The following is a 15,282-nucleotide window of genomic DNA, read 5'->3' on the forward strand; positions in this document are numbered from 1 at the left end:
AACGCAATTGTATATGTATTATGCAACTAATTAAATCAGTTAACGGGTAGGCTATATACAGGTTCAATTTCCCGAAATTCATAATTTTTCTTCGCAATAAATTCTTTTAATCTTTTATTCACAATTTTCAATTGTCATGTTATTAAAAAACTCTTATTAATTTCGCAAACTCTTTTGTCATTTTTATTCGTGTGATTCTTATATAATATGATTTTCATTAATAACATTTTTATGTGTACACCTGAAAGGTACACGTATATGTGCAAAAGAAGAGATAAATGCAAAAAAAAAAGTGATAAGGATGCATAAGCATAAACGTTGACAAGTACGAGGCAAGGTTAACGTATCAGACAGAAATCAGTCTCTTTTCCGACTCGTAACCGACACTGATAAGTGACGGAAATAACCTCGACCATGATGAAACATCTTCTCATCCGCGGCTGACGACGTCATTCGCGCTAACGAACTCGGATAAGCACCGAAGAAATTGATCTTTACGGGCTGAACCGTAATCTTCTTTGTCAAGGTACAATTCCAAAATTCGTACAATTTCAATTTTACAAAAAAAAAAAAAAAAAAAAATAAATAAACGCAGTTTGACTCTTAGTCAAGAAAATTTTTTTATCCCTGGATGAATTAAGTTATTGGATAAATTAATTTTCACAACGATCGATAAAATTATTGTTTCGCAATTTTTGAATTTTTGCCTTTCGTGATAGGTTTTCATTAACCCCTCCAATTTTCACGATAAAGTTTCATAATTTTTATTCATAATTTTCATTAGTTTTTTATTTACATTTTTAGTGATTTTCTCATTTAAGGTTTCATAATTTTTTAAGTAGCACTTCCCTCTATTAGCGACGCAAATGACACGTTTGTCACTGCCCGGTTCTATATTCATCTTCATTCAGACTTTTTTTTTTTACAGCGTAGGTGTAAATTGCTCGTGCCAGGTCAAGCGTAACATAAGATTCCGCTAGTAATGAAATAATAGTGGGTTATTAATAACTGTGTTTATGCTATGCTCTGAATATCACACACAGTGACGTCATTATTAAATGTCCACCTCATCGTGACGACGATGGTGAATCTGCAATTTACGAAGAATTTTAATCGATCGTGATTTCACGCTATAAAATAAAATATTGCGATGTGATCGAGATGGAATGTACGAGGGAATTAATATAAATAATAAAAATAAAAATTTTAATTAAAAAGAAAAGAAAAAGTAACATACACAAACAGGCTATATTTATCTTTAGTATTATATTTTATCATTTAAAGTTAAAAATTTGCGGTCATTTTTGACGTATAAAATACAATTAAAAATTATCATTATATTCTATTATATTGTAATAAAAAGGAATATTGATTAAGTAGTCATGAAATAACAATAAATATAGATATTATATAATTAGCAATTATTATTATTATATAATTATTATTATTATATAATAATCTATAATATTATAATTGTTGTATAATTATCTATTACAATAATATAATAATATTAATTATAAAATAACTATATAATTATTATTACATTATCAGAATAAATTCGCATTTTTTTCCCCTTGTGTTCGTTTCTTTGCTCGTTCAAATTATTCATTATATCCTTTTCCATCTTGCACTAGTAAGTTAAAGATTAATCTCGGTCGGAGAGAATTCTCTCGGCTAATTCCACGGTTCTGCAATTCTCGCATAGGAATTTGGGCCTCATTATTCAGCCGTCCAAATAGGAACCGCCAGTGTTTATAGTATTTGGTCTGAGCAAAGCGAGACCGACCAAAGTAGATACGAAGTGACTAAGGACGGCAGAGAGATGAAGGGGGGATGGGAGGGGGACAGTCGGGGCACGATCAGGCCAGGGCTATATATCAAGCTTTCCGTAGGAAACACCGGGACAGAAGCGATTTCGGTCGGGTGGACTTTATGTCGGCACTAAATGCGGCGTATCGCCTCTCTTTTGCTTGAGGGACAAAAGAGAAGGAGAAGGAGCAAAAGAAAAAAGAAACCTCGTTCTCTCTTTGCGAATCGTCATAAAACAGCGGTCGACATTTTTTATGTATTTACGTTAAGCTAAAGTCTAATTAAAGCCTCCCCTAAGTAGAAGGCTATAAACTACAGCAAAATTATTCCGCCAATAAAATTTTAAATGAGAATATAATATGTGTATATATATTTATGTAAATTATATATGTATTTTATGTGTAAATAAAATTTGAACTCTGAATTAAAGTTTTTACAAATACTAAGAGGAAAATAATGTAGATAAAAAATATTCCGTCAATGAAATTTTAAATGAGAATTGTATACATGTTTATGTAAATATAAATCTAAACTCTGAGCTGAAATTTTTACAAATTCTAACTAAGAGGAAAATAGTATACGTAAAATTCTAATTAAAGTTTTTTATATATTGAGATTTTTTTATATATTCCAAATAAAATAATTAATTGTAATCGTTACTGTACAAAATTAAGATGATTGGCGGATTTGTCAGTTTGCGAATGTCGACAGGTAAATACGATGTGAAAGGTGAAGATTTATTAATCGAATCGTGCAAATTGCATAGAAAATGTCATAAAAGCGCGCTCGAGGTAAATGAAAATTCTCTCGCTTAGGGGAAGCAACCTTGAGGTTTGTTGGTAAAACTTTCTCACTCTATTAACATTTTCATCCCCTGACAAATGCAGTTTGAATTAAAGTCACGAAGAATCGGTTATATTTCGAGAACTCGATCGAAATGGCAACGGCGTTGTTTCATTGACCCCTCGAGACCCCTCGCGCGAGCGAGGGTGTAAAACGAGTATACGAAACGATAAAAAAGAAAAAATCATTTGGCTAGCAAGGAAATTTTTCTCTCGATCTCTGCTTGTATAATTTTATAATTTCGTCACAATCACACATTCATTATATGTATATTTTTTCTCCTAAAGAAACAGAAAGGAGTAAAAATGGTGATTCGTTACTTTTCCACACGGTTAATTAACCCGTGGCTGTTTGTTTTTAATTAAGGAATTAATCAATCTCGTCGCAGATCACAGAAGTTTTGTATTATGTTTATATTCGAAACTTTCTCAACTCGCTACGTCAACTTTGACATCGCTCCGGGAGAGTTTCATTTTGTTTTTGGATTTTGATATCTATAATTTGTCAAGTTTATTTTTGGGGGGATAAGCAAAGTATCTAATCAAATTTTGTAACAAAATCCCTGAATTTCTTTTCAAAATTGCTAAAGAGAATATTTTAAAGATTTTCGGTGCAATTTTCTAAACTTTTTTATACGATTTCTAATACTTTTTTAATTGTAATTTAAGGAAGGAAAAAACACAAACAATTTGTAACTTTTCTAACATTTTCATTTTTTATCACTGAAAATAAAGAATATATATACTGCATATTTAGATAAGACATTGAAAATACAATACAAAAAGAGACAGATATATAATTTATATTTTACAGTATGAGAGCAAAATTATCAAAGAGAGAATTTAAAAAAAAAAAAAAAAAAAAAAAAAAATAGAAATTCCCCGAGTCCGAATAAAGTTTCATGAGAATTTCCTGTTTTCTCCAGATACAAAAAATTTCCTGACAACTCCAGGTTTCCTAGGGATACACCCTGATAAGAAACACATCGGTCTTCTTGAACAAAAGGAACAATTGGATTATTCCCTTCACTGCACTATAGTTGGGAAGAATCTTACAGTATAGTATTGGTAATCGGAAAGATTCGACTTTATTTATACTTTAGCAATATATAAAGGATAGATGACCGAAGTATCATTACGTGTGATTTTCAATATCACGACCCTCGTCTTTTATATTCTTCGACGTCCATATATTATTGAACGGTGTAAGTCTTGGCAATGACAACGACGTAAAAGTAACAAGGATAGCTCTGGCCAAGTTTACTCTAAGCACGTACTCGTTTTAATTGGTGATTCGCAGGGAACTTCTCCACTCATCGGCTTCGAGAATTTTAGACAACACGGCTAATTTGCCACTTAGAAGTAACTTTACCGCCGCGACAGTAAGTTACGTTGGCTGCGAGGCGCCATACGTTGTTTCTAAAAATGGATTCCCGGGCTAAAGTCGAGCGAACTTTGCAGGCAAACAGGTCGACAAAGTAGCAAGTAAGTGACGTGCGATCCTTGGGGAATCAATATAAAATAATAAGACGGAATTAAATGGAAATATCACGATTAAATATTTGCAAAATATAAAGCTAAAGAAAAAATGTATCATTTTAAATATGATACGTACAAAGTCTCTTATTAAAATAATATATGCATTTATCTCTCGAGAGAGTTGAAAAATTTATTGCGTTTTTAATTATTTAAATATTCAAAATTTTTTTTTTTTTTTTTACATAGCTAAAGAATAATAAACAATAAAGAGTAATCAGTAAAATTAATAAGCAAATTATTGAGAGTAATTAATGAGCTGTCCATTTATTAATGAATGTACATATCGGACGGAAGGTAGTTTAAAAATTGTAACAAGTTGTTATTACTTGCATACCTGTGCACGTACACAAGTAATAATAATTAATGTATAGATGTATTTGTGGAAAGTAGTTTAAAAATTGTAACAAGTTACAAACTAGCACGAAAAGTGCACTTTAGGAAGCGGATCTAGAATACCTTGAATATATATACTTATTATCCTCCCTAATAATTAACGAAGTTTTAACTATTTTACTTGAAAAATTTCAAGTAAAGCATAATCTCTCGTGAATGGTCAAAGTGCAAACTAGATCGAAGTTTAGATCAAAGTTAAGTTCTGTCGGAAGCGTGCGGTAAAAGAGAAAAGTGACTTTTCTAAGAGAACGATTTTTTTTTTTTTTTTTTTTAACAATTTATCGAAGCTAATTACATATATATTTTTTATTGGATTTTCTTAATGTTTTGTCGATACCTTATGTTGGTTGGCGTATTTAATTCGCTAAAGAGATCAAAATTTCAATTTTCTGCTACCTTTTGCGTCCGCACGTTTTTTTCACCTTAAAATTTTCCCGAGACTCCTGAACCAATTCTCATTCTTCGGTTGCAGCAGCTGTCCGAGTGATCCATGATAAGTCCGCTCTCGCATTAACCACTCTCATTCCTAACCCCATCCATTCTAAGGCCGATCCACTTTACTCTTGCTCTCTGGCAGTACCAGGAGTAATTTCAGCCGCTACATCAACCTACATACGTGCCGAACGTTACGGGGTTAAAGATTACGCTGTACAAGTTTCCCAAAATCCTCCCCTGTTTCCCTCCTTTTTGACATAGCATTCTAGATATTTTCCTTTTACATTTTTTAAAATTATGTATAATATAACTGTATTATATTTTATATTTTTATTAATTTTATTAATCGTATATTTTCATAAAATATAAAATTGTATGTATATTATGAAATAATTGTAAGCTTTAGAATTAGTATAATTTCTTAAATTATAAAATCACATTAGATCAGTAAATTTATAAGAGTTTTTCTCTTCCCTTTTACACAAAAGAAATTAAACGCTTTCAAATTAAGCATTTTTTGCTCTAAGTGCGGGGATTATTCGGAAGCTGGAGGATGAGCCTCTAATACCGATCGTTTATACTGAAAATCTTCGATCTCTTTCCTACCCTTCCCTATCAAATTTCTTATATTTTCCGATAATCTCTCGATCACGTCTTGATCGAGGGTCGCTCGTAAAAATTCCACCATCGTTCGTAGGTTGCGAAAGGAAGTGGTTTTACACCACCGATGTATTTCCGACTTACGGCATCAATTGAGTCTAAAGTATTTTGATGGAAATGCGCCATATAGTCATATTAGTTATCGCTGCTCGTATTCAATCACCGTGTTCCAGTTCCGTTAGAAATTTCCCGATTGCAGTAAAATCCAATGTAGAAAGATAGAATTACTCTACACTTCTATGTACCTGTGTAAATATAGATTTTCTCTTGCAAGATTACTCAGCCTAAACGACTCGAATAAAAGTAATCAAAAGAGTGCTGAAAATTAAAATGACAAATAAATAAATAAAAATAAATTGTCTCAGGCAATGGTGAAATACAAATGTAATTTTATTCCGAATTTAATAAAGGAATTTAACATAAAAATCGGTATAAATAATTTTCATCTTTCAATTTTACCTTATTTTTAATCCTTTAATATTTTAAGAACATTGTAATTAAAAGAAAACAAATGGGAGGTGTCCTGAATAATTGACATTCATAAAGCTGTAAAAATATTTATAGAGAGAAAAGGTGTTTCTACCGTCTTTCTAAGCTTTTGCAGGCGCAAAAAAGCACACAAGGAATTATTAAATAAATTTTACACCACAAGTGCCAAGATACATATGTATAATCTCGAATGTATGCATCGGTACGTATATTCAGTCGGCAAGAACGCACTGCGAAATGCATCGTTATATTCAATCGAGAAAAACGCCGGCGGAAGTTCGCAAAATGCAGGATAACTTCTGGGTCGAATTTTCCGAGTTTATACCCACCGGCTTTTCCGATAAAAGATGGATTTCAAAGGCGATAAATCTGCGCCCTGACTGCGTCTGGCGTTCATCGGCCAGGATCGTTTATCGATTTTATCCCCGTTTGAGTCAGAAATGACTCGCCATTACTAATCTCTCGCCCCCTCCCCCTCCTCCCATTCCTTTAAAACTCCCTGATAAATCGTATTCTGTCATTTCTTTCGTGCCTTCTTAATAAGCTTCGACGAGACGCTTCCTTCGCGAATATGGCTATAAAAAAGGAATTTTTCATATTTATATATAAATTTATATATATGTATATATAAATTGACTGATATTTTTTATATACGTCAAAATGTGATAAATTTCACACAGAGTGAAGAAATGCGATACGAAATCTCAAATTTTCATTATAATTATTATATATTGTTGCATCTGTGTCAGATCGAGCTATCGAATGTGCGTTACTAATTAATGTGATAATCGATACTTTGAATATAATAATATATATCTATTATTTCACGATTATTGTACAAATAACTTTTGTTTATTTCATATTTCTCAATTAATAAAATTCACTGCAATATTATTTATTGTAAAAGATAATGTTTTATACAAAATATTACATATAAGTTTGATATTTTTTTACTTTAAAATCGGATAAAGTTAAAAATTTTTTATGATTATTAGAAAACGAAATATCTCTCTCCGTTATTGCGTTTAATATTATAATTGTGTTGACAAGAGAGAACGGAAGATAGTGATCCGACAAATCATTAGGTAGGATACGAAGTTGAAGGTGTTACAAAAATAATGCAGGATACATCGATTTCAAGTCCGGGAAAAATCGAGCGAAATTGAATTCGCCAGCGCGGAAAGCCAACTCGACTGAGCTTCAGTCGAGATATGAGCTTTCGGAGGGATAAGAAGCTTTTAGAAGGTAACACGAGAACACGGCGAAAGCCAAAGTAAACAAATTTATATCTGCCCACGAAGGGATGTTTTCAGGGATGAGGATTTGACGTAGAAACGACTGAAAAATGACAACGTAATCCCGCGATATCTCGTCAAGAACGAATTTTAACAAACGCAGCATTGTATAATACCTTTGACTACTCTAATTTGATGAATAAAATTGTCTTCGTCCTGAAAACTTATGTTAATTAACAATATATATTTTAATCTCTTTTTCATTTTAAATTCACATTAAAAATATATATATCTAAATATTTCTAAGTATATAGAAAAAAAAAAATATATATATATATAATTTTTTTCCAATAAATTTTATTTTAAATATTAAAATAAAATGACAATTTATTAAAATAAAATAAGAGTTTTAAAATAAAATAAAAATGTACATGTGTAGATTTAATTTTTCTATATATTGAGGAGGATTTAAATACATATATTTTTTATGTGAATTTCAAAATAAAAAAAGGAATTGAAAGATATATATATATATATATATATATATATATATATATATGTGTCGAAAGAAGAAAACGAGAAATTTTCTAGCCGATTCCTTCGAGAAAGCATCTCCGGCAAAAGAACGTTGAACAATTTTCTCACTAACAGAAATGTTTGAAACGTAACCAATCAATTCGGAAATTTGCTCGTTAACTGCTTTGATTTCTCTGATGAAACGTGAGAAAATAAAAACTATAGATTGCTTTTTGAAAGCAAATTTTTAGAACGAATATATGTCGATGAATGTACGCGATGGGATTTGTCGAGTGGATTTTAATGTGAAAACTTTACGATCATATATGATAATGATATCCTTCATCTCCATTCTTTTTTCTTTACCTCCGCTGGCTGGGTTTTTTTTTATTTCGAAACGTCCGGATCTACATCTGTAGATTTATTTTTTTTTTCCTTTTTCTTATGATGAAGTACTATCACGGGCGTGGACAGGAGACAACAGCAACGAGTGCGTCATTCGTCATTGGTCGAAATACCCGCCGCAAAATATCGATCATCCCTCCATGGTGGAGATAAATACGGGCGCTGAATATTTATTTATGAATAAACGTAACGGATTTATTTTTTGGATAAATTCCACTACGCAAGTAATGCATTATCAAAATTTTTATTATTAAATAAATAATATTCTTGATAATTTAGTACATATCGCTTCACATGCAAAAAATTTTTTAACGATTACAAATTTATATATTAGATAATATTGCTTAAAGAAAACTAGTCGAAAAAAATGTAGTTATGATGAAATTAATTTACGTACAAAATATTTGTACTCATATCTGTATATGGCCACGTAAGATATATCTTGTTTTTCCATGCATTGATTTACTTTTTCACTTGTGAGCGTCGATGCAAGTGGTACGAGTCGACGTGTGGTCAGACACACGAGTGCAGAGCACAAAATTAGCCTAAGAGAGGCGCGCGACTATAATTCATGAGATCAATCGATAGTAAAGCCGCGTCCATGCGAGAATGCGAACGGCTTGTCGCGTTTATCGTCCGTGCTTAAAGCCTATTTACACGTACTGAGGTATCAATCAATCATTATCTAATAGTGTTTTCATAGGATCGATCTTCATGGTCTTTAAACATTCATAGGTACTATAAATTTTGTTAAGTTCTTTGATACGTGTTTCATGAAGGTACACAAATATATGCATAATTATTGTATATTTTATATATATTTTTAAACATATTTATTGAAAGCTATAAACGCAAATGTACAAATTTTTATATTTATGAATTTATATAAATTATATATATTTTTGAATATTTAGAAATTAGAAATAAATTTAATTTCATCTTTCAAGAATATTTTATTTGGACATTTATATTTTTCAATTATTTGCCTCCATCATAAAAGTAAAACAAGAAAACTGTTGGAAATCAAACATTAGAAGTAATATAAATTTTATCTCCCAAGAATACTTTATTTTAGTCTAATTTAAACTATTAATACTAGACAATTAGAGATAAAACTTCTTGTATTAAATTTACTAAAAAATTCTCAATGATCTATCCCTTATTTATTTTACGCCTCGATGAAATTCTTTAATAAAAACTGACGTAGCAGAAATTGATTTGTGCGCTGTTCTTGTCTGACCACAAGTTGACTTTCTATTCACGTTGCCACGAAACATGTGCTAACGTCATTGAAGCAGCAAGACGCGATTTTCTGGTTTCAGCGGAGGCAGGAATCGCGGCGGCGGCCGAGATGAAACAGCCGGAGGAGAGAACGGAGGAGGAGAAAATGGCGTTGCTGGGCAGACCGCGGCTGGGCGAGGTATCCCGGGCTCAGATCAGGATCAAAGAGTCCAAAGAGTTCAAGAATACAGTGGATAAGCTTGTCCAGCGAGCAAACGCCTCCATAATACTCGGTGAGTTTCTACCTTAAATCTTTCTCTCGGAGGACAACGCAGCGTAAGATACGAAGACACTGAGAGAGCATTAGCCATTATTGAGAGAGAGAGAGAAAGAGAGAGACAGAGAGAAGAAAAAAGAATCTGTTATAATTCAAAAGAATCGGATTTAAAGGTTTATTGAAATTAAAAATTTCATTTTTATAAAAATCGCAAATATTATTATAGAAAAATTTTAAGAAAGTTTCACGAATTTTTTTATTTATCAAAGTAACGAAAGCTTGTAATTTTGATTTTTAGTCCTCTTTTTTTTTTTTTTTTTTTTTTTTTATTAATCCTTCATCCCCACGAGAAAAATTCTTTTGACTTGTAACTATTCTCGTTTACAAGAGAAGCTATTGTAGTTTATAGTTGTATAAAACGCATGAAATCTTTCATATCGCCGGGGGAATTTCTTCTCTCTCTCTCTCTCTCTCTCTCTCTCTCACTTTTTTTTCTCCACCCACTGTCGTAAATTTATTATTGAACCGTACGGGAAGCATCTAAGCGAGCTTAACTTAACCTTTCCCAATGGAGGATAAAATGCGCATCGCGGGACTCGCGAACATCTAGATTGGAGCTCTTCAGAAATGCAACCCTGAGGAATGCGCGGCGTGTTATGCACGGGAGGGGGGGGAAGGGGCTCGTGAAATTCAAGACTCCCCGGACGCCATATGCATGATTCTCACGTTTCTGCATTTGCTGCGGCCTCCGCGCCGCATCCCCTTTTGCCGCGCCCTTTATGCTATGCGACCGTTTCATGTTCCGACGTACTTCACTTTTCGCATTACTTCATATTCCGTGCAATTTTTTTTGTTCCATTCCGCGTCGCACACGAGTTGGAAACGGCTACTTACTAAATTTAATATTAATTAAATGTAAATGTGCGTGCGCGTGTATTAAGTACACAAGTCGTTCTTTTCAGCGACGCACGTCATGCTTTAGAAAAAGAAATAAATTATTAATTTGTTGATAATACTTTTAATTTTATTTAAATTATTACTTAATTTATAATATATATATATATATATATTCCTATTAATTAACTTGTGATATTTATAAATTAAAACCATTGAGAAAGAATTTAATTTATAATTGAAATAATTTCCACAACTCTATTTTTCGCAATCGACAACACAAAATAAAATCCCCTCGCGAACAGTGCCATTGTCACCTCTCGTACTATGAATACCGTAAATTTCCAATAGAAGCCTCGAAAATGACACTCTGTGTCGGATTCGCTTTCGTTATCGACTCCCAACACAGAAGACAATGGAAAGCATGAATCTCTCTGCAGCTATCAGTTGCAGCAAGAAGTCTGCTTTGTTTCGTTTCCTCCTCTTACGCTATTCCAAAGGCCTTCCTTTTCCTCGTGTTAGGAAACTGTTCCATGTGCTTTTCGTTCCTTGGAGGCATCTCCGGAAAGCTTCTCTTCGGTGAAATCGAGAAATCGTACGTGCAGAACGCAGCGTTGGTAGCGTTTTGCATCAGGATTTTTTAAATATTTTTCTTTTTTAAAAATCCTTTCTCGTCCATTGCATCCATTCTCGTTCTCTTTGAATCGTTTTTTACATCTTTATCCTTGTAAATAATCGTGTCACACAATAATGACTATTTAAAAGAATAGTTTTCCGTATTAGATAAAAATTGATTTGCTGTGAGTAGAACAAATTCGAGATTCTTTTTATCATAAATTTGCTTAATTTTTGATAAATTATAAATATTAAAAAAAAGAAAGAAAAGAATAATAATTAAAATATAGAATGTACAAAGAGAAATTTCGACAACTGTCACGCGTCCAGGTCTTTCAATATTTGGATAAATTAAAGAACAAATATAAATAAATAATTATTACATAATTATTATATGTATAATTATTTATACACACACTCAGATAAAATATTAAGGTAAAAATGTCTTGGACGTATGTCTGCTAATAATAAAATGAAATAAAATAAAATAAAAACGTTGTTAATATCTGTGTAAAAGGGGAGTTGACTGAAACGCGGAAAATATCGTATTGCTCTATTATAGCGTGCTTTTCTTTGTTCGGTTTTCCTTTCTGCATTTTCTGCCTTCGTTCACCTGAGGTGGAATCGCTCAAAGCATTTTCGACTGTTGCCCTCGATAAAACGCTTCATTCACTTGTTCGATATACTTATAGGTTTCAGAGTATATACATAAAATTAGTTTACACATTTTATATCAGTACATTGTCCTTTCTGAGAAAAAAAATTGATCCTTTTTTTTCCTTTGTGCGTAATAATAATAATAATAAAGAAAAGTTTTCGTCACATTACTAAATAATTTTCCAATATATTATATCCAATATTGTTTAATTTAATTAATTTTCAAAATTTTGTTTCATTATTTCAAGAATTATTAAGTAGTCTCTTTATAGAATTATTATGAAGATCTTAAAAAATTAGAAATGAATAATTATTTAAATATCATCATCTTTCTCCCTCTTTCCTTCTTCTTCTGATATACAATTTTAAATATATTTTCAGGCACAAGCTCTTGGAAGGAACAATTTACGGAAGCGCTGACTGTTAGCGGGGGCGACGAAGACGAAGAGAGTGATCAGCCCTCTTCACCATCGGCGATGAATTATCTCATGCATTCGCTCACCATCTTCTGGAAGGTTCTCTTTGCCTTTGTCCCGCCTACCGGTAAGTGACAATCTTTGCTACATTCGTATCGGTATACATTTTGTAGAAGAATAATCATTTTTATAATGCTATAGCATATGTTAAATTATAAAGAGATGTTTTGGAAACAGGTCAAATTTTAGTAGAGTATATTTCTACTCGTTAGAATAAAAAGAAATCGAATATAGAAAAAGATAATTTTTCTTGCAATTTTTTCGACAAATAGAATACATCTTTGAAATTTGATTACCTACTTCAGAAATGTTTGTATTCATTTATTATGAAGAACAGATTTTCGGAGAGAAAATTTATTACATTATTTTATATGTATATTATATATCGATATAAATAAAATAATGTAATAAATTTTCTAAGAATATATATACAATATGTATACATATGTAAGAAAATTCTCATTGTGATGCCTCATGGCAAAATTTAGGGCAGTAAAGTACGTGTTCGTTATCGCTAAGCAGTTTCATAAAATCGATAAACGTTATGCGATGCGAAAATATGTTTTTAGCATGCCCTCGAGGTAATAATTCGCTCGCAAATGCGAATAGTGATCGTGATCTTACGCGAAAACGACGTCTGCAGACACAAAATTGCAATCGGCTTTGACGGGATGAAAAGTAAAGTGAATTTCGATCGAAATGCATCTCATCGACGTTTATGATGGCACAATCTGCAAAGCAAAACGGGAGGGGCACTGAATCTGGTTCTTTCATGCCCGGACTTTGATCTGATTTTTTTAAAATCTTTCTTTGTGTGTACATAAAAAATTAATTATTTATTTTATAGATTCAACTAAAAATTTACTTAATCGTTTAATAAATTTTATACATTTATTTAACAGATTAAGATAATTGACTAATTATTTAATAGATTAATAACTTAACATATAAAAGTCAATATATTGCCTTCAAGAAAGAATTATAATTGTAAAATTAGTGCACCCACACGTATTTTTTAATAATTTATTTTAATAATTAAATTAATTTATTAAATTAATAATTAAATTTTTTACTACTTATTTATATTATTATAATAATTATTATAATAATATTTTATTTTAATATTACAATTAAATTTTTTTAACGGTTTTTTATGACTACATAATGTAAAAAAAATAAAGTACTTTACAAGAAAAATGTATCAACTTTAAGGAAAAAAGCTCTTATAGTTTCTTCTCTTCTAGTTTGTAAAGAGCATGAAAAAGAATTCTTATTACTCCTGTCATTTTATTTCATAGATTTTTCTTTGATTTTTTCCAAGCGCTTTTCGCTTCTCAGTTTCGTTTAATTCGACTTTTCTTTAATTTCCGACTTTGCCTTTGTTTTCTCTTCTCTTTTTTTTGAGTCTGCGAAAGGGTTTGTCTGCACCCTTTAGTCGCACGACGCTGCTTCCATCGGGTGGAAGAAAACGAGGAAAAATGAAGAGGGGGTTAAAGAGACGAGGGGGGAGTTTTATTTCAGCGAGCACAATCGCGAAAGCCTGCTGAACTGGCAAGAGCTCTGGAAACTACTGTATCGAGCAGCGTAGTTTCACCCTGTTTATTCTTCTCTTCTTTCTTCTCTCGCCGTTCTTATAAATCAACGCTTCGTTACAAGATGCAAACTTGCATTTATTCCAATCCTTCTCGCCCTACTTTTCGTGAGAAGGAAAGCTTGGATAGCCAAAAGTTGTTAAAATAAGAAACTTTCTCAATTTTTTTTTGTTAGAAAATCTAAAGACACTCAAGGTAGAATAACAAATAAACATTGCAATTTTTCAAATAAAATTCAAAAGATTGCAATTGACAATTTTAGTCGAACAGAGAATCGAATAATGAATAAAAATAAAGAAAATAGAAATGAAGAAAGATTCTTTGCTGTGCGTAAAAATAATAGTTTTATTCCTTCATAATTGTTTATCACATCTAAACATTGAAATATTTTATTTACGCTCGTAAAATTTTCCCTCAAATTTTACGGTTATGCAACTGCAATATGCGACAGCGATATTACGAATTATGAGGCAAGATTGTTGCAAAATTCATAAACATTTTTCCTAATCGCACTTTTTTCACAATAAGATATTTGATCGGAAAAACTAGTTTCTTTTGTATAAATATAATAATGTATAAATTTATTCTCTCTCTCAAAATAATATTTTATCTCTCTGCATTAAAAAAAAAAAAAAATTGTAACTTTTAATCTAGCTGTGTTCAGAGAGAGAGAAAGAGAGTTGGCAGTGATTATATGACAGGAAATAGCTAGAATAAAATTCGAGGATAAGAACTGAATCCTCGAAATATTTAATTTGCAAATTTTACACGTATATACGCGCACTAAAGCGTGCATACGTAATATTTCAGTTTCGCGGCTTCAGTTTTTGAAAATGTTAGAAAATCCTATGAATACACACATATACTTGTGCAGAGATAAATGCACCGCATACATGCAAGGTACACACGCGCACCGTTCTCTGCTTTTCCACGAAATTTTCGCGTGATTTACGGCGACCTGCACCCGCATACTCTTTTCCAAAGTAATTTTCGTTCGCAAAATTTACGACAATAGCTGTTTCGGGTTCTGTACAGTGCGTTCAAGATACTAAACAAGTTTTTCTCAATATGCGTTAAAAACTGATAGATTTGTCGAAGGATAAACAATAGTTTTCTTTTTTTTCAGTAGGACTAATAAATCAATAAGCTCTTTTTACGAGAAATCTTTTCTTGATATGACGTCATATTTTGTCAGTCTAATTTTTATTAAATATAATAATTAGATTT

At 31.6% G+C, this 15,282-nt stretch overlaps 1 protein-coding gene across 4 annotated transcripts in view; it reads left to right on the plus strand.

Moving 5' to 3' along the window:
• The window catches only part of Calx (sodium/calcium exchanger Calx), a 66,951-nt gene that overhangs the window by 32,076 nt on the left and 19,593 nt on the right, over positions 1-15,282 (plus strand). The window contains exons 4-5 of one of the 4 annotated variants that reach the window (XM_072907567.1): positions 9,619-9,837; positions 12,369-12,530. In XM_072907567.1, the coding sequence (XP_072763668.1) occupies positions 9,619-9,837; positions 12,369-12,530 (381 nt within the window). The remainder of the gene's footprint in view (positions 1-9,618; positions 9,838-12,368; positions 12,531-15,282) is intronic. The other 3 variants (XM_072907568.1, XM_072907569.1, XM_072907570.1) reach the window with 3 other exon arrangements.

The sequence above is a fragment of the Anoplolepis gracilipes genome, chromosome 15 (genome assembly GCF_047496725.1).
Source record: "Anoplolepis gracilipes chromosome 15, ASM4749672v1, whole genome shotgun sequence".
In the NCBI taxonomy this organism is placed as follows: domain Eukaryota; kingdom Metazoa; phylum Arthropoda; class Insecta; order Hymenoptera; family Formicidae; genus Anoplolepis; species Anoplolepis gracilipes.